Raw genomic sequence first — 26,111 nt, 5'->3', positions numbered from 1 at the left:
TTTATTTAAAAAATATGACCTTTATTCACAGTATCAAATATTGTAATGCATTACGAATGTATGAGAAAATAAAATTATTTTACTTTGTTCACCTTTTTTTATAATCTATATAAAATATGCATGTATATGTAGGATCTCTTCGTAATAAATATAAACACTGGCCAACTGGCATAATGGAACACATTTTGAACTTTTTCTTATTTAACAATTAGCCTATATATTTTACACACAGCTCATTGAAAAAGGTACACGTAACAAATAATAAATATTATATAAAACTTTACATGTACACAATTTTTGCAATATTATAAAATTACAAATCGTTAATTATTATTAATTTGTCGATTTATTTTGTAGATATTTGAAAACATCCGTAACAAGATGTATATTTCATGATGTATCGAATGAAACAAACCTAGTAACAAATAATAAAAGGCACAAAATTCATTAATATTTCTTACATATCTTACTTTCAATATGTACAAATTATTATACATGCTTATGTATGTATATACAACAATGTTTATAGGAATTTATCATTCACAATGAAAACAGGAATGATGTCAAAACTCGCCCGGTTTCTTTATTAACGATTCGTATTTCTTTGCTACTGTAGTTTTCTTTTGTTCATGATTTATCGAACACACATTTGCCGGGCCCTCTACGTGGTTATCATTGCTCACAAAATTGTCTTTTGATAAGTAAACATTCTCCGACTCCTCGCTACAAGTTCTTTGAATAGTCCCTTCTTCATTTGAAAGTGTCAACTCGAACTGTGTTACTAATTGGCTTAGCACTTTTTTTAGATGGTCAAAATTCTCTTTATCTGAAGTCACGAGAGGGGTTTCTAGTACCTCGCAGCTACCTTCCTCGCAAATGTTTTCGTACTCTCTCTTTAAAGATCTTAGTTCCCCGACAGTAACTATAATTTCAGGATTAGCATTGTATTCATCTAATAGGTATTGGCCCTCTTGCGAGAAGAGAAACACGGCTGGAATTTCGATATCATCTTTTCCGTCACCAGACATTGCGAATAGAGCGGTACTTTCGTGTGTCGAATCCGGTATATTATCAATTATGATCGCAAGCTTGACACCAGCTGCCTGCATGTTGCGAACTTTTTGTGCGAAAGTGCATTGGCCCCGTTTAGCAATTGCGTATTTACCTTCGACTTCAATCGTGTTTAATACAGTAGTACAGGCATCAAGAGGCGTAACAACCGCTACATTGCCACTATATCGGTCTGGGCCTGTAATGTCTTTCCCGAAGTGGCCCGGGCCGGCAGCGATTACTTTGTCATTAATATAGACACCTGCCGGAACCACACCGTTCTCTATGTCGCTCAGGGAATTCCACTTCGACATTTCCCGCATGAACGTTAAGCCTTCTGCAGCATCTTTTGCCGATTTCGCCTAAAATAAAAGATAATAATAGAATAAACAATTAATTACAGAAATAGTATTTTAAATTTTTCACAACCCTTCAATTCTGCAGAAAACGGGTCTCTCCTCACAATCCTAATTTCGAACAGGGTTTAATTCCTATTTGTTCCCTAGTCGGCTTTTAATAATAATAATAATAATTTACGACATTCCGTAGATGAAGAGGAGTGGTGACACTCTGACAGAAATATTTTATAATAACTGAAAAGGCAAAGAAACACTGGACTGCAAGAGACAACTGTCGTCTGTATTCATGATCAGATTACTAAGATGATATTCATCCGTACCCAGTAATTTGACTGCCGTAGCTTACCAATTGAAACTTATAAGCAACCTGCTTGGTGCCAGAAGTGTGATAAAGTATGTGTGTGGGTGTGTAGATGAAAACAACATTGATTATGAAAGAGTCGTCAAAATCTATCTACAAGTGGCAATGACAAAAAAAAGTGTGGATTTACTCCTGTGCAAGGTGTTTTTGGGTTTCAAATAATTAATCACGTTCTTAGCTATTGTCACTCCAAGAAGAAAGAGTTTAAGCCAGAACAATTATTTACAGAAATCTAGTCACAGATATTATATTACAATATGATTATAATATTACACATACATATAATTTGGATACTATGAAATATTTCACTATGAAAGCCGAATTGAAATATGAACCTTATTGAAAAGGCGTTGAATACATGTGGACTTACCGTTGTTGTAGTATAAAGTAATTGTACTTTTCCATCTGGCAATGTCAGGACTGAGATACCCATATCGGAGAGAGCGTGTATTTGACGAGGGTCGTTGAGGGGTCGCAGTCGTGCTGGAGGGCGTGCTGCTGATGAACCCAGCAAATGACGCAATGGTTGACGAACCTTCTCGGCGATCAACGATGTCGTGCTAGGACATGTTCTGAAATACATTGATGGGTATTATTTAAAACTCTTAAATAGCAAAAGTGCTGATAGCACCACCAATTGAATAATATTCCTTTCTAATATTTTTTTAAACAAACAATTTATCTTCAAAATTTACACAAGCACTGAGTAAATGGATATAATCACATATTTATCAAAATATTAGGGATTTTAACAATACATATCACTTTTACAACAATTATTATTAAGTATGTGTCTCGCACTTTATAAATTGTATCTGCAAAAATTTAAGCGAAAACTGTGAGAATTTATACAAGAAAAAATTTTGAATAGATATCACAATAATATAATAATTAAATGATGTTTGCAAAAACAAACTCTTAGTTTGGGATTAGATGGCGCAGTGTGGTGTGTCCTGGATTACTGCTATATGCTAATTAAAATGTTTAACTACTGAACGGATTTATACAAATGATTGGCATTAAGATACAGCCTACTAGTTAAAATGCTAGTAGAAATATTATTCTTAAAACTAATAATTTATCTTACATAATATACTTAATCTGTTCTCACATACAATTATATCTATTGTACTCATAGTGTAAGAACAAGTAAGAATATTATGTGATGAAATTTGTGATATTAATAATAATAACAAATTTGATAAAGCCTCGGCTTGTAACTTGTACATTACTAAATATTACGAACAGCATTCATATGCTGATTATTTATTAATATAAAAGTTTATGTATATTATGATTAATATACACATTATAATCTGATTATGATTATTTTCTACAATTTATATTCTAAAATTCAATAATATTTCGATAAGCTACTGATCCCATACAGAAGCCATATGTTACGTCGTAGATATACTTATTTTATTTGAATAATATAATATACAATATTAAATAATTTGCCTTTAGTAAGCAAGAAAATAATTAAATGTTTAAATCAAATTATCTCTTAAATTATTTATAGAATACTCACTTTCTATATTTATCCTCATCTTCATCATCAATTTTAAGAGAAAAGAAGGTTGAATTCCGGCCCGATGTTGCCAAAGACAATGGTAGAAAATGAGCTTCCGTAGTCAACACGTAGTCTTCTAATTTCACAGGCAAATCTTTATCCTCTCCAAAAAGCATATATAGGTATTTAAAAGTTTCGGCGAGGACGAAGGAATCCATTCTATCTTCGTGAATTCGAGTTCTTACGTCGTTTACGGCGGCATAACCGCAAGGCACTCTGGTGTATTGTTGTAAAGCTTTCAATACAATTTTTCCTACATTAAGATAGTGATCATCGCCTGTCGCGCGATGAAGAAAATATGTAGATTCTAGGAACTCTGGCCGTAAAGGATGTTGACCCCAGTGCACCTTAAAAACATACAAACAAAAATACTTATATCAACTACCTGTTCATATTTTTTTTATAAAACGATTTTCGCAAACAATATACTAGAATAACCGTAAATACCCATTATCATACTAGGTCAATTACTAATTTACTACGGTATGTTGTCGTTAATTTCAACTACATGAGAACACTGTTTTAGATTATTTTCAAATTATGATCAAACGATTAATAGAATACGAATTATTTTTTTACTACTAACAGGAAAACATACCATGACTAGAGTATAATTTAGTGTACACTTACTTAGAACAGCGCCATCTACTAACAAACTTGCGTACTAAATTTACCTTATTTCAAGATTTATCTCATCTAGTTTTTGTAATTGGATTGGCAAAAAAGCTGACGTTTCAAGCAATGATAAGTGGTAACCACCGCCTAAATACATGAACATCACGTTATCATATCACCGCCGTGGTATCCCTGATATGGTGCCGTTCCGGAGTACTAACATGTCATGTCTCTCATCCTGTAATTTAACTGCCTATTCTCATTCTTCAATGAAAAAACAGCTCATAAAGCAGGCTGCTTGGCAGCAGAATTAGGTGCGACTGAGGTACCTATGCAGACGAGTCTTTACATAATCCACCCTGGGGTAGATTTGATTGATCAAATGGTAATTAAATACCTGAAAGTCTGACGTGAACGCCTCCGGTATGAATGTGTGTCTCTGCATTACTTGATAGAGCATTTCGTGTGTTTCGACAGCTGGTCGAACATCTCCCAGAAGAACCTGGAGGCCAGGCCAAAACGCTAGCAATGCATCCATGAAGTTGCGCGATTGCAAGTGTGGCCTATAATTACAAATTACTTGATTATATACTATACATTTATTTTGATGTATGTTTGTCCAGTTGTATGTTTAATAATATAACAATTCTCCAACAATCAAGCTAAATCTTAAACATGTAGAGTTGTACAACATTTATTCAAAAAGAGAAACAATAAGGCTTTTGTTTATCCTTCTTGGCTAAATCGGTATTACAAATGTGTTATTTGAAGACTATTCTAGTGATTATATTACTAAAATAATTTGTCGTCTATAACAACTAAAAATAATTCATTTTTAGAAATGAAATTCATAACACTACCTGTGCATGTGCACGGCCAACATAACCGGACCTCTGCTGATGTATTTCATGACTGCATTATAATGTCTGTTAAACCTGGCCAAATATTTCTCGTCTCCAAGCAAAATATAAGCTTTGAGACAATATTCATAGTAGGAGTCGATCCCGGCACCAACTCCAGAGTCTTTCCGAACCCAATCCCCGGAGTGAATATTTATAACAGTACCCATCAGATCTGACGTTCTGAAATTATATAAGAATATCCTTTTTAAATTCCATTGGAGTAACAATATAACTGTAAGATAGGTTAGAAGAACTCGCCGAGAGCTCCTTTACGTATCCGGCTATAGGATGTCAATATTATTAGGACGTGATAATGTAGCACAGTAGCCAGCAAAACGCTATAGGCAACGTAAGCATATTATAATAAATATTCTTACATAGTGTCTAGCTGGATTCATAAGTAAACTTTTAGGACACATGAAACCAACAAAAATTGCAGATTTCAGGTTACTATTTATTAAAAGGGATTTTCAGCTCTTTAGGTAGTTAACTTGTACTTAATAAATTTATTTGAAATGAATAAAAATTTTCCATATCTTAATTTTTTTATCCTTATGTTATTATATTTTTGTGTTACTACCTGTGTCTGATTTTCCACAATCTGTCCATAGCCTTATGCGCTTTTTGTTCATAAATAGGATTGCCCACGAGACGGGACAGCGCAGCCATTTCCAGTATCATAGTGCCTGCACATGCAGTGCACGTTTCCCTCGACTCTGATAGCCCTCTGATGCCATGGCGAAGATTCACCTAAGTTAGACAGTATTATTTTTATACAACCAACACTATATTTACGATGATTAATTGGAATTTAAATTTAAAATATTTACTACTAGGTATAAAAAATAAAAAAGGATAGGCAATATACACAATGACAAGTGTTAATTTTTTCAAAGTCAATTTGCAATATCCTCATCATCATCATGATCAGCCTACTGCAATTCAGTGCTGGACACAGAGCTTGATGTGATAATAATTATTTAACTATAATATTTAATTAATTACCCTCCCGTGGGGGATTCCTGTAGATGTGTTGAAGGCTGGGAGGAGTCTTCTTCCTAAGTCTTCCGCCATTGTAAGCAACTCACCATTATACCAATGCAGTACTGATATATCCATTCTAAGTGCCATTGCTAGGACGTGAGCTGACAGCAAACCGCTACAATAAATAAATATAATGTTAATGCTGAAATTATTAGTTTTATATCACATCAATCATATGTACTACATTGCAAACCACGATAACGCCGTACTGCCCAGAAAAACAGCGCCACATACCAGGTCAAATAGTGTTTTCATACCATCCAGGATATAAAAATAAGCCTAAAAATCAGTCCAGCCATTTAGGAGGAGTGAGTCACAAACACGTGTACAGAATTCTATGTGTATATATATATACATATGAACAATATGTAAACAATTTTGTACATGTATGGTAGATTTGGCATGGTCTATGTTGAATAGACAAAAAGTTCAAGAGGCTAGAGAGTTGTAACTAACAGTTTGGTAACATATTTGAATTAATCTTACCCCAGCATTCGAATATTGGTTTCGAAAACCGACACCACGATGTCATGATCGAATGTCACATCCCTAATGACGAGTTTAATGGCGTTACTAAACTCTGAAAAGTCTCCTAACACCACCAAAGAATCCAAACTGTCCACGAGTGTAAGAGAGAAACTGGAAACAATAAACATGTTATTTTTATTGTATGTATCGATATATAGGTATCAGTGTAACAAATACAGATAAAACAGATATTATTCTCGATGCTTACAGTGGTATACAGCGCGATATTGCACTAATGCTTTTAACTTTACACATCATAAGGCGGCAAATTTCTAGAAGCTACCTACACAGAACGTCTCGACTGTTCATCTGGGAGATGGTGTATTCAGAGGTGTTATTAACTGTTAACGTCGTGGTGAATACAACACATTACATGTCCTACGTGGCAGAGGACGTGCCTAGTGTCTTTCGGATTTTATTATTACCCTGTGTCTATATCTTGTGCTCGAAAGGTAGTCCGTTGCCTATCTAGGCGAATCAAACTTAAACTCCATTATGTTCTAATTTTTATATAATATAAAACCGATTCGAAATCCAGCAAGACTAATGGAGTTTTCAAATCTACGTTTACACGAACATGAGTTATATTTTTACCTTAACAAATATACCATTGAATCTGTATCTACCAGAATTCTGTAGAATCCAGTACAAGATCAATGCACTATTTAAAAACAAGTATTTTTCATATTCAGTAGAGTGCTAGTGATAACCCCCTAGTAAAAATACCTAATACTTTTGATAAAGATTAATAAAACACGGATTCTTCAAACTTATCAAAAAATATTTATTCGACAAATAGTAGAACATTCGAATGGCTGCAATTTAGCACGTTCCATGATTCATTTACATTTAGATTACAAGAAGTACCGTAATTATTACACATTACATTGTTACAAAACGTATCGAGAACCAATCGTAATTTTAAAATCAAATGAAAATAGCAGCACAGATACAGTATCTTTGTTACTCCTTCATTTATTTATTAATATATTTATTAGGTTATACGCAATATATATTCAGCAGGTCAATTATCGGCACTGGCTCATCAAAGAGAAGAGAAAAGAGGAGAAAGACTTTTGTCATTCAGTTTATCACATGCTGCAGGTCAGATCTGGATCCCGAGATTGGACTAAACTAAACGCTATAAACATAACATACTCTATACATCATTATTTTATATATAAATAACTTTATTCGTCTTTGCAATTACGTCACTTAATAGTTAATTGTAAATAACAAATGGAGAGGGATAATAACAGTCATATGTCCCAAAACTGCTTAAAATACATATAACAGTTTTCAATGCAACTGGAATCAGTAATGAATAAATAACACACATAAACTTAGTGTTTTTAAGACGACCTTGTGAATAATTATTGTTATCGCGTTTTCAAGTATGAATTTTTATAACAAAACTATAGAAAGAATTTTATCGTTCACAAATTATAAACTAGTTAAAATACGGCAAAAGTGATATTTACAAATTGAAAGTAATTTTTCTCACTTTTAACTCACTATATATTAATTATTACGTATTTTACCTTATCAGCTGGCAAATAACTGTTTGACTCATCTACAAACTAAACAGGCCCGATTAATTGACACTATCACTGATATATTTCATAGCAGGCTTAATTTACATTTAATAACACCTGACCAACTCAGGCATGAATTGTATGATTGTCACTGATAGATAACACAGAGCTTGCAAAGATATATCATTTAATCTAAAAGCCCGAATGTCCAAAAATTATTTTATATTAGACATAAAACGTCCTCTGATATTTGAAATATTAAGAATAATTCCTGTTAAACGTTATATACAAAACCGAATGATAAGTATTATCCATATCAAAATATATCGCTTGAACAAGGATATAGTGTTCCCTTAAATCGTAACTGAAATAACTACATGTTTGCTTCAAAACACAGAGACAATTCTGTGTGATATTAAAAGCCAATTTATCACATCACGAATGCCCCTAGTTTATGCCCATAATTAATAATTATTTATATTTTTGTAGCGAGCAGTGTCATGTTCGATTGCTATGTGAAAATCAGATTACCGCGCTGCAGCTGGCACGCGTCGGCTTATTGTCTATAGGTCAAGGGTGAATAATGAAATCAGATGAATTTACTAACTATAGTCACAAAAAGGAAATGTGCTCTTTACCGCACACTACAGTTACTTCAAATAATACTTGTAGCTAAACTTTAAAAATGAAAGAATGGTTTTTTTTTATTTTCCATTATCAAGAAACGAACTTCTTAGCATTCAAGAGCGGGGTCCATCATGTGGCAGAGAGGGGATCTCCGACCAGTTCCTGGTACAAACCCAGGTGCAAGTATGTTATCAAGGGGTACCTTACTTACTTGATGACATATGGTAACACTCACCATCATGGTTCTCGCCCTCGCAGCCAAATATGACAGATGCCTGCTATTGCAGCTTTAGAGACACATTCTAGAAATTACTGCAGGCCACGTTATTTCAGAAAATAGTAGAGATTTTGCTGCTATACCTCTCTCTCCCACTTCGATCGTATATAAATTAACCACATAATCATGTAGTTAATTCATTAGTATCAATATTTATTTGTTTTTATTGCATGGTCTTTAGGTATATTTGTTTCCTATGGTACAGTGAAATCCAGTCTGGGTGATGAAACATCCAATGAAATCCCTGAGGTTGTAGGTCATTTTATAATGCTATTCATGTGTCTTTTAAAATATTCCAGTCAAATGCAATACAAAGGATTGACAAGGGCCTGCTTTTGGAATTCAGAGATGATAGTTGCTTCTTTTATAAAGTTAAATTGATTTTTGTTTGTAGTTGCTCAAAGACTTACAGTTTCATGTATAATTTGAAGAATTCTAACATGGTGATGTAAGTTATCACCTTTATAGAGAAACCTTGCTATACCACTTGCCTCACACAGCTCACACCTCACAAGTAAAAGATAGCCAGATTTGAAAGGTCATTCGGAGAGTGTTAAGGTAGAATTATAAAAAGGTTAGAAAACAATCATATATCAAGGCACACCAGAACTCATCTATACTTAACCATTCATTTTGTATTTCTAAGTTCATTGTATGCACTTTACTGTAATTTAGATTTTGTTGTAGAAACGATTAAACTTTTCGGAGTGATGTCACTAAATTGTCCTGGGATTTGCCCAAGACATGTATCTTAGTAACTCTGAGGAATCCAATACTATTCTGATACCTCAATTAGAGTTGAGGTACCAGCCGAATTCAACAGTCTATCTACCTTCAATATCCTTATGACATCTGTATCTATTTTTGCCAAAAGGGTTTTGTTTTTCTTGTGTTACAAACTTTGTTTTTTATTATTTATTTGGTGGTATTGAAATCATTAATAAAATATTTTGTAATCTATCTTTCTACCAAGAAATTTAAAACATACTGTTTTGGAAATGGTTGTATTACTTTGCCCACTTACAGAGTCATGGGTCACACTGTCCAGAGTATGGAGGTTAGCAGTATACACTATACTAAGAAAAACCCAATATTTTGAAATACCTTCCCTTTATAAGATTGACAACATAAAGTAACAGACTAACTTTAATATTTGGAACTCAATTTACTACTCTCTAAGTGTCTACCACAGAGTGATATATTTTTTCTATCTCTGTACATAATTAGAAACTGACTAATTGAAAATTGACATCTATAACTAAGATATTTTTAATGATGTTGTATTATATTTATTTACACTGCATTTACTGTAAGCATACTTACTTGCCAAGAACATCATCCATATCACCACGACTTGGTGTCACCCCTCTCCATCTTCCTTTGCAACTGAGAGGCATTAATTCATCAGCAGGATATGCATTATACATGTATGCATCATATGCATGATAGAACATGCTCCTAGCTTCTTCTCTGAGTAGCAAACACAATATTACACAATACATCAGCATAATAAACACTGTGCAAACATATATTAAATTATAAACCTAAATTAACATACGAGTCATAATGACTAATAAAAGCAGGAAAAATGAAATATTGTAAACATTTAATAATAAGGATTTAATTTGTATACCATTAAATGATACACTTGGTAAATAAAATTAGCTGCTACTAGCCATACACAAAAGTATTGTTCAGTAAGTTGCAGAATAGATAGCTGTTGCCACAAGCTTTCAGTTACTTTAACAAAGTGGTCAATGAATTGGTCTGTTTAGTTGCTAAATAAGATTTAAGTGGCTAAGTAATATCTTATCTTATTACACCTATTTTAATTTCACTGATTTAAGCTGCCATACATATTCACATCAATGATGATGAATTTTATCCATAAATTTCTAGTTTATATTAATCATATAATGTTTTATGATGCTAATGATTTATAAAATACAATAAATACAAGATGCTACACACATTTATGATTACTGACAATAAATAAAGTCAGTAAGTTTATGTTTTTTGTATTATCCTTTTTATACCAGAAATAACAAAAATAATAATAATCTTTTGTAACAAGGATTTTATTATTAAAAAAAATTAATATTCCATTGTTTTCTTTTTGAGTATAAAATAATATCAAATACGAATAAATATTTATTTATACAGGTAAAGGAAATTTCTGTCTGATAACAGAATACTAAATACTACAACTAATAGGTAAAGGTAGACTCACCTCAAGCTCTGTCTTTCTGCTTTAGACATACGAGACGTTGATGCCTCTTCCTCGGTTTTTACACATATAGCGAAAATAAATACTAATAAAACTCGATATGCCATTATTATCACCATATCACAATGTTTTCAAGTGACTTCTCACTAATATTCGTAACAACTACGCCAGCTTATGGTTATCAATTATTTATCAAACTCAATAAACGTATAAATTATGCTAAGATCATATATGTTACAATAATTTAATTTCAGTTTAAGTTAACACTACAATAAAAACACCTGCTTTACTGGCAATGAATGATGTGTCTTTTTATATTATTTGATTGGACTAATAGGTGCATTCTATATTGTAGTCTTGGTCATGTCTATATAAAATTCTGAGTACAATGAATTAACGTTCTGTGCCAGAGCTTAGCAAAAATTTGAGCTGTCATATATTTGACATTTATTATTCAATTCTTAGTGATTATTTACCCAAAGGTCCTCAAATTTCTGAATATTATTTTATTATACTTCGAACCAGTCTGTCAATTAAATGCCATTATAGAAAATAACGCTTTCATAATACATATACATAATAACTCCGATAACTTATTTATCAATCATATGTCTATTTTAATTATCTATATAAGTCAATTTAACTTCTTTCTTCGTACTTGCGTAATTTATTACATAGTACATGAATCTTTATATAACTATACATAATAATTGAACTTTTCTGACACAAATTTCCATGTATTTTTGGAAATTAAATGGAAAAAGACATTATTTTGTAGTAAGTGTAAAAAGATTAATGTAAATTAAGTCAAATTAGTATGATTGTTAGTCAGTATTAAGTGCATTAAGAAACAAAACTTATACAGTATTCATATTTATTATATTTGGAAAATAAATGAACCTACATATGTCACGTATGTTAAATAATGTTGTGTTTTAATTAATAAATAAATTATAGATATGGGTTGCATATAGATGGTTATCTTCAATAATCAGTTTACTTTTTCCTAAGCTAAGATTTTTTTCTATTCCAGCAATAAAAAAAATGATAATGTGATAAACCTCTAGGTTAAAATAAAAATTTGGTCTCCAGTTCTCCACTATTCGTGGTGGTACTCTTTCCCTATATCCCCTCCCCCACTGAGTATGTCACGTGACTGACTCTTAGCGGCCATGTTGCATTTCTTCGATAGATACGATACGTTTCTCTTAGAAGTTTTTTATAGTAATTAGATGACTATAACTTTAGAATTCGCTTTGTTGCATATATATTGTTTTTTTAACTAACGTGCTTTTGTTGTTAATAATTGTAATTTTGATCGGGTGAATTTGTGTGTACAAATTTAAAGAAGAAAATTGTTTTGGAAATCCACCATTGAAATAACCAAGTAGTGTACGAGAACCAGAAAGCGGTCCAGCGCGACAACGCACGAGCTGGAGCGGGTGAAGTGTTTAACTTGCTTATTCTGAATAAAATTACTTTGTAACCTTATAATAATAATTGAGGCGGGAAATTACTAATATACCGGCGTAGGTTGTTTACAGGGTAGATATCCTAAAATGTAGTGCAGTTTAGTATTTAAACGTCCCAATATTTTAAAGTTGGAACTTTCTATTTCTGATTAATTTTATTACAGTAAAATGCAAATTAGCATATATTTTTCTTAATTTGTAGCGAAAGTTTGTACATAAATGTTGACTTCGCTCACACGACTTCAGTACGTAAACAAAGCTGCAAGACATAATATTTAGTTTATTTTTATATTGATATATTCTACTAGTTGTGCGATGCTTATTCGACCTTCGCGTTTGTAGTAGGTATTTAGTGTACACGTAGCTCCACAGTGCGGTACCATGGAACCGCCATTTTGATTGCTAGCGCCTTGCCAGGGGGAAGAGGGGCAGCGGGAGGGGGCAGTGTTCACTATAAAAAATGTGACGCTCAGACACTTGGTACCTATATTATGCTATGATCATGATAGCATTAGAATTATAACCTAAATAAGATGGCAATGTTTTGACAGGTGTAACACATGGAATGTAGCACTGGTTCAGTATGAATGGCACTATGGAAGAGCCTATGAAGACTTCTCTACCAAGCTCACCAGTAAACAAACACAATCATGTAAAAGTTACCTCTGAGAACTGTGATGATATTTCAAATCACTGTGAGATTAGCAATAATGAAGATAATAGTAATCATATAGATAGTGAATCCAGCCAAGGGGTAGTGACTAATAGTAATGTTGATCATTTGGAAAATGACAATAGTAATGCCAGTGGAATTGCCCAGCTAAACTGTCAAACTGAAAGCATATTAGAAGATCCTGAAAAGGAAAATGGCAATAAAATTCCTGTTGAGAATCATTGTGTGAACAGTAATGAATCATATCCAGACTCATACCAGACTAGCCCTCAGCCCAAGTCTGAGACAATGGACCCAGAGAACATGCAGGCTGTGGATGAAAACAGTAAACAGGAAAGTATTGAAAAAGTATATACCACACCTATAGATACACATCAAGAGGTAAGTTGTTATTTTTTAATTTTATAAGTCATATTGTTAATTTATATATTTATTTTATTACTATAAATTAATAGACAATCATACATAATTTCTGAAATACATTATATATATATACAAGTGCAGACATAATGTTTAATTTGAATTCACTAAATAAGTAATATAAAAATTAACTAAGTTTTAAAAGTTATCACTAGTGTACTTTTAGATTTTATAGTTTTTACTGTCATTATATAGGTGTAAAATAAATTCCACATACACCCTCAATTTTTAACAATAATTGTTAAAAATTGACCCTTAGCCTCATAAGATTTTATAAAACTTTATAATTGTTTTGTATAAAATCTTGGTAATATGTTAATAACTTAAATAATAAGATTAAATTCTGTACCTTTCACTCAGATAAAATGTGGAGCATACCTTGGAATTTATATATTTATAAAAATGTAGCACTATAAAATTTTATATTATATAGCAACTATAGCTAGAACCATTGGACCATATACTGACCAATTTTTTTATTAGGGTTTATTATTTCTTTACTTTTATTTTCTGATTCTTATGTTTAGATAAGGAAGTTAATAAAAAAAATCACTCCAATTGGAATTTTTCCTCTTTGATTTCAGGACACAGATGAACTTGATTCTGAAGAAGACTCTTCTGAAGAAGGAGAATCTGAAATGTCTCATGAACAGAAAGCTGAAGACACTGTGAGTATTAACTCAGATTCAGAACTTGAGCATGGAGACTATTTACAGGATGGTCACATAGAAAATAAAAGTAATGATATAATAATAGTAGATAATGAGAATAGAACTAAGAGCCACAATGGCAATGCTCATGATTCTCCTAGTCCAGAGATTCATGAGATTGATAGTGATAATGATGACTGTGTTGTGGCTAATGATGAGAACCCAACTGCAGAAATTAAGGAGAACAAAGTTCAATTACGTCGCAGTAGTAGAGCCATAAAACGAAAGAGATATAATGATGATGTAGAAAATGGAGATGAATCAGATGTAGAGGAAGTAGAGCTAGAAGATCCTTTAACTCGTAAAAGCAAAACAATTGTTATTAATGATACAAAAACCTTGGTTGAGATGGCAGCGAAACAAATGAAATCTAATCATGGTAACAATCAGAAGAAGGAACCAACTGTAGTAATTATAGATACTAACTCTATTATATCTGGGAAAAGTTTCGGAGTTCAACAGGGTAAAAATTTAACATCATCTACAAATTCAAGCATAAGTGCACAAGAGTTGTATCAGAGTATTGTTGCTCGGGGTACAACAGTAACCCCAGTAAGCAGTAAAAACAATATGTCTACACAGAGTACTGCTGCACAAAGTACACAGCCTTCAATTTTGCCGTCGTTGACAGACGATATGTTTGTTGTTGAGGCACCATCTTTTATAGTACCTTACGTATATGAAAAACCTTCACTTAAACCGTTTAGAGAATTTGTAGATATATTAGGTAAAGAACTAGAAGAACAAAGGGCCAAAGAAGAAAAGGAACGTATGGAGAAAGAAAAGGAGGAAACTGAAAAAAGAGAAAAAGAAAAACAGGAAAGGGGTGAAAAAGTTGATGACTCAGAAGGGGAATTGGAAAAAGAGAAAGATGATGCTGTTTCTAAGGTAGAAGATATCAAAGAAAATGTAGAAGGAGAAAAGAAGAAAAAAAAAAGAGGTTAGATATATTTTTCATTACTTTATAAGCATTATGTTACCATTTTCAATATTTGTTTAATATAATTTAATACTCATATTTGTTTTCAGATCATCACAGTAAAAATGACGACGATGCATCATGGGATGGAGAAAGTTCAGCAGATTCAGATGATGAATTGTTAAGTGATGAGGACAAAACTGTTGTAATAAAAGACAAAGCCGACTCAATCGATGACATAAAAGAAGTTGCAGATTTGACAGCTGAAAAAGTTTGCTCTGGAAAGACAGATAACTATTTTGACTGTTCACTTGGTAAATTTTTTATAAACATTGGCTTAAATCTTGTACAAGAATATGTACAAACTGATTTACTAAAACAACAGAATCGGAAACTTTATAGAGAGAAAAAGTCTGGACAGAGTACTAAAGCTACAGAGACATCTATAGCTTCACTCAAGAAAAATTTAGAATTCAGTAAAGAAAACAATGCTCCTTATTCATTTCCACAGAAAAAATGTGAATTTTGTAGTTTTAAAACAGAGTCATCACTTGTTATGACTCATCACTTGGAGACTCCACATATGAAGAATAATGTTTATAAATGTAACTTTTGTACATTTGAAATCCGCAGTCCTCATGACATTTTATACCATATGGAAGCCGAGCATAATATCAGAGGCAAGCTAGAAAGAGCACCAGCTTATCATCAGTGTGCAAACTGTCCTTTTGAAGATAATGGAAAGGGTAAACTTGCTCGTCATCTTATACCATGTGCGAAAAAGTTTAAACCTGATCTAAACTTATCTCCTCCCATCGAATGGGAGCCACCAGCAAAAATACCAAAGGTATTTCAGTAAAACATTGATTGCATTTCTTGTATCTCTTTAAATCCTTTAGTAGAATATTATAATGCAAAGTAATATATATTTCAGATGGCAAGGGCCCGTAATAGTATAATGAGTCCTTATCAGAGTGCATTCAATCGTAGTCAAGTGGGTAACAACATAAGGCCTGCAATGAATTTACCAAATTTAATGGCAGGAGTAAGTTCTGGATACCGGCCACGTGGACGATCTCCGATGCCAGTGCCATCACGCGCCACGTCCGTCCAAGGAGTACCTATAATACGCGGCGGTGTTGTTGTCAGGCCCAACAATCCAACGGCCCAATCAATTCTTATGTCATCTAACTATTCAGCTACAGTATGTTGTGATAATATTAATTATTTATTAGTGTATTAATTTTATATGTAAAGTATTTATTAATAATAACTATAACCTTAACTCAAAACTATTTACAGAATAATGGCAAACCAAAGTCAATGCATCAGCCATCAATTTCCATAACACCTTTACCAAGACAGCCCCAACCTGTACAACCAACGCCTACACAGCAATCCAAAGGTGCCTTTGTTATTTGTGAAATTTGTGATGGATACATAAAGGATTTGGAGCAATTAAGAAATCATATGCTATGGATACACAAAGTAAAGATACATCCAAAAATGATTTATAACAGGCCACCATTAAATTGTCAAAAATGTCAATTTAGGTATGGAGTATTATTTTTTACTATATCACTTAAATTAAAATATTAATGTTTATTCCTTTGTAAAAATAAATATAATTGTAAGAACTATTAATTTATTTTACAATTACATAAATTTAGAAATGTATAATATAACAATAAAAATTGTATGTTCAACTATATATTTATTGATAGATACTGATTGATTATAAAATACCTAAATAATTCTAAAACAATTTAAATTACTATCCTTATGTCTGTATTGTCAGTAAGTGCTAATTTTGTTAACAAAATTACATACTATATAGTAATAATAATAATATATGTTCAGTATTGTTTACATTTTTCAGGTTCTTCACTGACCAAGGGTTGGAGCGACATTTATTAGGTTCCCACGGGCTTGTTACCAGTTCCATGCAGGAGGCCGCAAATAAAGGAAAAGATGCAGGCAGATGTCCAGTTTGTGGCAGAGTAAGTAAAAATGAATTAGAAAATAATTCACAGACATAACAAGTGCCTAACAAATTACTTGTTGACATTAATTCAATTAATTGTATAACTAGCAGACCCGGCCAGGCTTTGCTGTGGCTAAGGGTCTTATAATTTGAGATGTAACCTATTCTATCTTTCAAGTTGGATCAAAATACACACAGTATGCAAATCAAATTTGCAATGGAGTCAGTAGTTGGAGTCCATCACGGACAAACAATGTGACACTTAATTTTTATATATAAAGATATTAATAAAATAAAACAATAGCAAAACTATTTTATTTAGAAATACTATTGGAGGGATACTTGATATATGTAACATATAATTTTAATAATTTATTTAATTTACTAATTGTTTTAATTGGTCACACTAACATTGATTCTTTTAGGCTGAGTTTGTGAAGCAGGGATCAGAATATGATTCACAAAATACAAATCACAACTACTTTTTAATTATTTTAAATATAAATGGTAATTATTTTTTTACAATTTAAGGTTTACCAGTGGAAGCTATTGAACCATGTAGCTCGAGATCATAACTTAACTCTCAAACCTGCACATTTATCATACAAATGTACAGTCTGTACGGCGACATTCAGCATGTACAAGCAATTTGAGAATCATGTATATTCAGCACATAGTGTTGTTGCAAAGCGCGTTATGGACAAAAGTAAGGCGAGTTTACCACCAACAAAAACTTCTCTTCTCAAACCTCTCAAAATTAACGATGAGATTACCATAATACCCCAACCCAACAAATCCACGACACCGACAGCAACTAAAGAAAAATAAGGTAATATATTTTATTTATTCTGTTATTGTTTTGTGGAAGAGAATTAATAGAATAATTTAAATTAATTAATTGAAATTAAGGAAATTAATATCCATTTAACATAATTTGATTCTTATATGTATGATTATTAATATATTGATAAATGGATTCCTATTCTAGGTTAGATTAGGAATCAAAACTTAGAACTGAATTATAGTCTATTCTCAATTTGACTACAGATTTTAACAATAAACAAAAGATCATATATACTTGTATGTCAAGTCAAATACATGGTAGTAGCATGTAATGTTTTTTTTTTACGATTTAATGTATTTATTATGCATAAATAAAGAAAAATATTAGCTTTATTTATTTATTTAAATTTTTTCTGTAAATAAAGTATACCTGTGCGAAATTTTATATTCCTCAACGGCACAATTTTCCTTCAAAGGAATATAAAGTTTTGGCTATATATACTTATTATCACAGATCAAGCAAATAATTGATAAAATGAAACTATAATTATTTATTTTTGCATATTACTTTGAGTTTATTATATTCAGTCAGTTTTTAGCAAATATATATTTATTTATGTAAAAAACATATATTTATAAGCATACCAAATATGTCTATCTCTATACTAAACGCAAACAATATATAATAACAGGAATATTTTGTATTAACATAGACAATAAACACAAAAAACCTAAAAGTGACAAACAGGGCTGTGCGTAGTATTAGTACTTCCATACAAATTGTATGCAACTAGAAATTGTTTACCACATATAGTGATTAGTCAAAGTAATAATTCAAATTCAAAGTCATAGTTCAAAAATTTCAGCACTTATTTTGTAAGTATCCTCTTTTTAGGTGGTACACTCTTGATCATTGTTTTTATGATATGAGTGGATTGTCTATGAGGTTTTCTCCTTGGCTATAGAGCAATGCAATGCAATACAAACTCGCTATCTGGTACGGTTTTTGGCTGAGCGAGAATATCTCCCAATGAACTGCTGTGGCCGTTTTAATAAGGTCAGTCTATCGCGTTGGTGATAGACCCCGGTTGTCCTCTATTGAACCTTGAATTATTATATGTACCATACAGTTATCGTTTTAATTAATGTAAGAAATGCTAATGTGTGAAAATAATTGAGGATTTCTATTTGCATAGTCAATGATAATTTAACGAGCAATCCAAGGTATTCGCAGCATTCGCTGCCAGCAGCATATATCAAGGGCAACAATTTTTCCATTATTTTTTTTGCATCCTTACCATATTGGAAAATACGAATCACCAAAGTGTTCATTAAGTGAATTTTAATGTTTTTCGTGATCTTTACTTTTCCAAATCCTCTGTAATTTATAGCTTAATATACAGCTTTTTTCGTGATATCGCCCTATCTCTTTATCTCGCCCTATTATCCGCCGTATAGTGATTGCGAAACCGAGATATTCATAATTCGACACAACTTCCCAGTGGCCAATTGTTATTATTGCGGCGCTGTTCTGTCTAAATGTGTTGACAACTTTTTCTTGATTAATTTAATTTCCAGCCTAAAAGAGATGATTATAGGTTCGAGACGCCCCTGAACTAGTTCCACATATTTTGATTAGGTTAAAATAATAGTATCATCAGCTTAACTTAGATATTCATCAACGCCCAACTAACACACTTTTTTCCCACTCTCTAATCTCTTATGTTTAATAAATATATATCTCTATTAAGTTATATTAAATTAAATCATGTTCACCAATATTAAGCAAGGTCTTTTTTATACCAATCAGACATACGGGTAATCTGTTTTCATTTATTTAAAAAAATCAGTTTAATCATGAGGTCGGGTCAGTGATTCAGTTCTCAAAAGATTATAATAATTTTACGTTATATAAATAGTTAAACATTCTGATGTAACATGCTTATATTATCAGTTTGTTTATAAACCTTGCAGTAGCGAATATGTTACTATGATAATATTATTAGCTTTCCGAAACTTTGGCTGCGTGAAATCGAATACATTATTACTATTAGCTTTGCCAGCTATAGCGAAAGCAACATTTATAGAACGGCGGGTATTATTGCAATTATCATACCTTTTTATTTGTGAACTGATTGGAATAAAACAGGCACTATTACGAAGCTTGCTTAGAATAAATACATCAGTAATTTTGTATCACATAATATATCAGATAATCGTTTACAACTTTTTATGAAATTAATGGTCACAAAGGATAAGCTAGATTTAAAATTCAATATTTCTTTTATAATCTCAATAAAATATTTTATGCACAGATATAGCTAAACTATTTTATTATATGTATGATATTAGGCAATACAATAATATATTTTTTATATATAATTTCATATATTAATTTATAATTTAAGAACTGCGCTCTTGACGATGGATTCCTGACACATTTTGCTATAATTGAAAAATTTTGCTACAATTCTAAACACTATTGTGTTGACTTCTGCTGATGTTATAAAGACGAGACGTCTTTATTACTGCAACAGAAGCCAAAACCGCACTTTGCCATCTACACTCTGTTTCTATTTTATATGTATAAGGCAAAAAGTAAAACTTCCAGTTGAGTGCAGTTTTCACTAATGTATTATAGTACAAGCGATCACACTTAAAATATAAGCTCCTTTTTACTGCAAGATAGTATTATTTTGTGTTAAACAAGGTCGGCTCGTTGATATTATATATTTTTTAAATTAGTATAATATTGTTTAACTTTACTTGAGTAATTTGAATTTCAAAGAAGACTATTTATTTATGATATACTAAATAAGCTATTAACATATATACAAAAATAAAATCAGAGAGTGTCATAATGCAAACTATATTTTAGTATTTTTAGTATACAAACTAAGTTTAGTCTCAACTCTATGCTTTAGTATTTGTTGGTTGTAAATGTAACATATCTAAGTTTGTTACATTGCATTTTGTTACAGCCCTCCAGCATCTTCATAAGCGGCTGAAAGCTTGCCTTGCCTCCTGGAGATCATCGCTCACGCTTCTTGAAGCAGGACTAATTTTTTCTTTTAAAGCTATGTAGATAATATAAATATATAACATAATCACGTGTTAACTAAGTTTCAGGTAGTCATATGAAATTTGTGACTGCAGACAACACGAGATAATGTTAAATATCTGATCTATTTTAACCACATTTTATTAATATAATAATGTTAGATAAGAAGACAGTCTTAGTATCATCCCATTTCTCTAATATTAGTGTACATTCCGTAAATTGACTTAGACTCGGACACGATATCGATTTTTGTATTTTGTCACATATACATATATAAAAATATTACATTTTTTAAAACCGTATACATGTACAATACTAATATGCATGTGTAGTTAAAAAAATATATTACAAGTATAGTTCCAAAGGAACGCGTATCACTGCCTAGGCTTACAAAGCCTGTGATATATTATACCGCGATTATGTATAATAAATTTATATTACTTGTTCTCATAGATATAGTACATATAGTGAAGCATAATAAGAAAATATAGAAACGATAATCAATTGGGAACACAGTAATTAGTATAATATGTAAATTAATTAAATTACTAATGATAATATTTTATAAAGGGAATGTATACTAATGATTAGCAGGAATGAACCAACACTCACGTAAGTGTTAGGCATAACCACAGTAGTTGAACCATTATCTCGTGATACGTATATTTCTTCTACAACTCACCAAATAAGAAAGACGAGACAGATTTATTATATACTGTTATTAAGGGAATCATTGTAAACATTTAGTTATGTATAGACTTCGCTCGATATATAAATTAAAAAAAAAACAGTGTTAAATACAGCGAATTTCTGAACTAACAATAAAATAACATTAAGAGATACCTATATCCAAGATATATTGTACATTTTGTTTAATATGTATTAATGTTTACACGTTTCAGATATCTAAATTATATAATATACTGCGTCCGTGATGTAGACACAGATAGGAAATATATGTAGGTATGCGAACAGATAAAGTTAATTACTGCATATAAAGTATATGCAGTAGCTGAAGACTCCAGTGCATAATACTCTCGTTATCACTGTAAGACCAAGTAACACTATGATAGGTATGTTTCATTCTTGCCACACGTGTTGTGGAAATGAAGAGAAATATAAAGACAACTGTGATTAATTTTCATATAATTTGTTTTGAAGTTGCTTTATTTATATCCGTATTTTATGTATCGAAGGAGTTTACTGTCTTAATATTTATATTATATTTACTTTAGGATATACAAATATTGATTTAGAAACACTGGATATTTAATTGAATTGTTAATTAAGAGGTGACACTAGTATTGTAATTCTGCCGTCCGTTTACCAAAAGGCATAAAGCTTGATTAGAATGACTTATCTTATGTACCGTAAAGTTCGATTTAATTCTTATTTGTATTTTCATAAAATATTAAATACAGAGACATACTCGGATCCAACCAAAACCATTTTAATTAAATAAGATAATAAGGCAACGAAAATCTTTACGGAAACATAAAAACCTACCTATATTTCCGTAAGAATTATATTCTTATAGTAGGTATTGTAGTTTTATTTGTTGTCTATTCTAGTTAACGAATGACAGAATTGCACATTGCCGTTGTCCAAATTTTACTTGGTGTTCCTTGGAACCTCACAATTAGCTAAATTATTTTATTTTAATTAAACTTTACTTAGTATTTCAAGAAGAGTAGTAGTCAATTAAATATTATAAAATGTTTATTGATTTTTTGTATCAATGACACCAGGATCGAAAGATTAACGTATTTTTAGACAATCACTTTGTAATTCGGAAATTGTCGTTAAACAACCTATTTTCACATAAGTTCCGATGAAATATTTTCTTATATACCGACCTAATTAGCCTTAAATTGTTATCATTGATAGTAAGTAGAAATATTTAATTTTTGGAATATTGGCAGTATTTATATACTTTTGTCAATACTGCTGTCTATGAGTCACCCCACGTTTGAATTTTATTACATTTGTTAGATTACTATAATATATCATAATAAATATAAGTATGTTATGTTGTGTAGTTCTTGTTAGAAATACAATTATTAAATTATTAAAACAACTAAGGTTGTATAGTATAGGGTATAAAGACTGCATAATAAACTAAAATAAATATGTGGAAAATTATGTGACTGATTGACTACAGATTATTGAATACAGCTCCTCATTGAACAAAGTACATTTATATCACTTGTATAATCATATGTTATATATTATCCTCATATGTATGGAACTCACACATTACCTCTATAAACTGACATAACTAATTTGATTAGACGCATACAATTTTGACATTGCGGTTGGCAATATATATTTTGATATAAAAATGTACTTTTTTCTAGGGACTGTTAAATTTGTTTGGTGAATTTATTGAACAGAATTTAAATGTGTATCATTTTAGTAGTAGGCCTTTATTTTGCTGCATGATAATTTATCTTCAAGATCTAAATTTGGTTTAGTCCATAAAGGAAGCAATTGTATGTGTCAATGACTTTTTATGTGTGAAGAACCCATTAATTCTTTGAATGAATTGATTAGCATAATCAAAAGGTTACCTATGAGTGTTACAATAATAGAACCATTTTATAAACACAAAAAATGAAATAAAATAAAATAATCACGAGGACGAAATACTTCCGAAAGTATTTTATGCAACTGATTTAATTGAGATTTTACTTCATTAGGTACTAATCAGGCTCCTTTTCTTTTAAATCCGAATTGCCTGATGGAATCCGATTTTGCCTATAAATCAATCGATACTTATACTTTTCTGGTGTTAATTTTTTTGTGAATATTTTAAACAGAATTGAATAAAATACAAGCTTAGTAATAGGTCTTTAGTTTACTGCATAATATTTTTTCTTTAAAATCTATATTTTATTTTGTCTATAGAATAAGCTTATTTATTGTTTTAATTAGCATAATAAAGGAGTTACCGACGAATGTTACAAAATGTAACTATTTTACAAATCCTTCAAAAACAAAACTAAAGTAAAAATATTATCACATGCTCCAAAATACTTTATAATATAAAAGTATTATGTGCGCTTGATTTGATTGAGATTTGATTTTCGGGATAATTTGTATAATAAGTTTGTCATTGTTTTTAATAATAATAATAAAAGAAACACTTGTATTCGTGAAACATTTTTTACAAAAATCTTCCATTCTGTAGCATGTCTTTGGAATTTAAAATTATGGATTTTAAATTTATTTTCTAGTTTTTATTATTCTTATTATCTTGAAATTTCGGGTAAGAGAAGAATATAGTTTCTTCTCTTACCCGAAATTTCAAGATAGTAAGCAATGGTAATAATGAAAAATAACAATTATTTTCGAGATATGTGCATATTGTTTCTACTTATACATAGACAGTGTACATTTGTAGGGCATTGCTAGATTGTTTCCTTGAATTGACATTGTTGTAGCTAGTTTGCTCATTCTAAATTTATGTGTGCTCTGATTAATAGTTCTTATCATATCGTGCCCCAGAATTGGTGTCTTACTATTTATCAGCACTGCTTCAATAAAGCAGATATGTAAATATAAAATGAATTAAATAGATAAAAGAGTTTTATATGTTATGTTCACCATTGTAAGTGTCCACGTCATTCATCCAACTAGCTAGACGTGAAGTTGTACGCGTGTAGGTCTTTCATTCATAATTTAAGAGCCGTACAAGCAAGTACGTAGCAAGAGCTGTACCGACAAGTGGGCACTTGTCGGTACAGCTCTTGCCTTGTGTATATTTTACTTATAACTATATCTATCGTGCTCAATCACTATCAAATCCTTTGTAGTTATTTATTCTCAGTAACCGACAATCGTAACAATTTGTATGATCTCTATTTATTTATGTGTAAAGCTATGTACGTAGATAGACGAACACGGACCAACGACTTTTATAGACACTTAGCACTTTATAATAGAACAGAACTTGTTTCCTGAACTATGCAATGTATTTCTCGTCCATGTCGTTACCGAAAGTAAGGACATTCTGGTTAATTCTTTACTCCTTTATTAACAATATTGTTAATAACAAATTAATGTTGTTATGGCAACGTGCGCAATAGTGGTGTTTACATCGAAATATATCCCAGCTGACTAAATGTGGTAATACAGAATATGTAAGCGATTAATAAGAAAACAAATATCTACTTCTTAAGATTAATCAATGTGTATTTCGTTATAACCTATCTCATATTATTCAACTAGATAAACCTGTGTCATTGCTAAACAGGTCATCTGTTTCTCAATAATTATAGATAAAATATTATTGGATTAAGTTAATATAACCTTTATAACAGGGTACTATAATTTGCGGGCAAGTAGTAATAGTACAAAGATTTTGTTAATTTTATATTGCGTTTTATTCTTTGGTTACCAAGGACATCTCACACTACCTTATTTGTTTCTACCGCAAGGAAATTTAATAAATTAATTTTCCTAGCAGAGACTATTTTTATTAAGATAATAAATAGGTAAAAACTGAATATATTTTAAACACGAATGGAATTAATATTATACAGCATATAATATTTAAAGGTATTTTTAAAATATGGATATTAATATTATCTATTATATATTGTTAACAAATATATTTAGTGTTAGTTTCTATAAATGAACGTTATATTTTACAAGGGATGTGCAAGGAAGACCGCAATGTCCTTAATTATTCTATATGGTAACTTAATTTATTTAATAATTTATAAATATATATGTTTATAATTTTAACCTTCATATTTTAAATCTAAGCAATCAGTTCCCAATTACCAAGCAATTCTGTAGCTATATATATATATATTTAATAATTGAAATATTAAGGACAGTTTGTCTATATGATCTATTTTAATTTTGGTTTAGAAAAAGTGCATTGATACAACAAATCTGTAATGCTCTCTGTTCTTTCGAGTGATAAAACTTCTTTGATTATGTTAAATGATGGACAAAAGCTAACTTATGTACGATACATACCG

The 26,111-nt window shown here is 31.0% G+C and overlaps 2 protein-coding genes across 4 annotated transcripts; one reads left to right on the top strand and one right to left on the bottom strand.

The window, feature by feature from the left end:
* Positions 1–25: 25 nt before the first annotated feature.
* Positions 26–11,470, bottom strand: LOC131849206 (ER degradation-enhancing alpha-mannosidase-like protein 3). 2 transcript variants are annotated; one of them, XM_059199220.1, is made up of 10 exons: positions 11,102–11,470; positions 10,195–10,341; positions 6,391–6,543; positions 5,866–6,019; positions 5,441–5,610; positions 4,819–5,040; positions 4,356–4,521; positions 3,302–3,690; positions 2,141–2,342; positions 26–1,412 (listed from the first exon to the last, which is right to left on the bottom strand). In XM_059199220.1, the coding sequence occupies exons 1-10, from the start codon at positions 11,215–11,217 to the stop codon at positions 564–566; spliced, it is 2,568 nt and encodes an 855-aa protein (XP_059055203.1). In that variant the 5' UTR covers positions 11,218–11,470; the 3' UTR covers positions 26–563. The 2 variants fall into 2 exon arrangements, with proteins under 2 accessions (XP_059055203.1, XP_059055204.1); XM_059199221.1 differs by lacking the exon at positions 6,391–6,543.
* An 824-nt stretch (positions 11,471–12,294) lies between these two features.
* LOC131849231 (MOG interacting and ectopic P-granules protein 1) lies at positions 12,295–24,361 on the top strand. Of its 2 annotated transcripts, XM_059199258.1 has the most exons (9): positions 12,295–12,540; positions 13,122–13,624; positions 14,248–15,313; positions 15,403–16,139; positions 16,227–16,496; positions 16,595–16,845; positions 17,172–17,292; positions 17,808–18,105; positions 21,041–24,361. In XM_059199258.1, the coding sequence occupies exons 2-8, from the start codon at positions 13,154–13,156 to the stop codon at positions 18,102–18,104; spliced, it is 3,213 nt and encodes a 1,070-aa protein (XP_059055241.1). In that variant the 5' UTR covers positions 12,295–12,540; positions 13,122–13,153; the 3' UTR covers position 18,105; positions 21,041–24,361. The 2 variants fall into 2 exon arrangements, with proteins under 2 accessions (XP_059055241.1, XP_059055242.1); XM_059199259.1 differs by lacking the exon at positions 12,295–12,540 and having other exon boundaries at positions 13,075–13,624.
* Positions 24,362–26,111: the final 1,750 nt, after the last annotated feature.

The sequence above is a fragment of the Achroia grisella genome, unplaced genomic scaffold (assembly GCF_030625045.1).
Source record: "Achroia grisella isolate CSIRO2021 unplaced genomic scaffold, CSIRO_AGI_Agris_v1 utg640, whole genome shotgun sequence".
NCBI classification, from domain to species: Eukaryota; Metazoa; Arthropoda; class Insecta; order Lepidoptera; family Pyralidae; genus Achroia; species Achroia grisella.
The sequence above is the reverse complement of the archived record's forward strand: the minus strand, read 5'-3'. Positions and strand labels throughout refer to the sequence as shown.

What these genes read in the sequence shown, in the direction of transcription:
- LOC131849206 (XM_059199220.1), bottom strand. Translation starts at nt 11,217, where the DNA reads ATGGTGATAATAATGGCATATCGAGTTTTATTAGTATTTATTTTCGCT. An exon ending in GCAGAAAGACAGAGCTTGAG is followed by an intron (nt 10,342 to 11,101) that starts GTGAGTCTACCT and finishes TTTGCTACTCAG; the next exon opens with AGAAGAAGCTAGGAGCATGT. An exon ending in TTGTGGAAAATCAGACACAG is followed by an intron (nt 5,041 to 5,440) that starts GTAGTAACACAA and finishes ATATAATTTCAG; the next exon opens with AACGTCAGATCTGATGGGTA.
- LOC131849231 (XM_059199258.1), top strand. Translation starts at nt 13,154, where the DNA reads ATGAATGGCACTATGGAAGAGCCTATGAAGACTTCTCTACCAAGCTCA. An exon ending in AAAGAAGAAAAAAAAAAGAG is followed by an intron (nt 15,314 to 15,402) that starts GTTAGATATATT and finishes ATTTGTTTTCAG; the next exon opens with ATCATCACAGTAAAAATGAC. An exon ending in CACCAGCAAAAATACCAAAG is followed by an intron (nt 16,140 to 16,226) that starts GTATTTCAGTAA and finishes TATATATTTCAG; the next exon opens with ATGGCAAGGGCCCGTAATAG.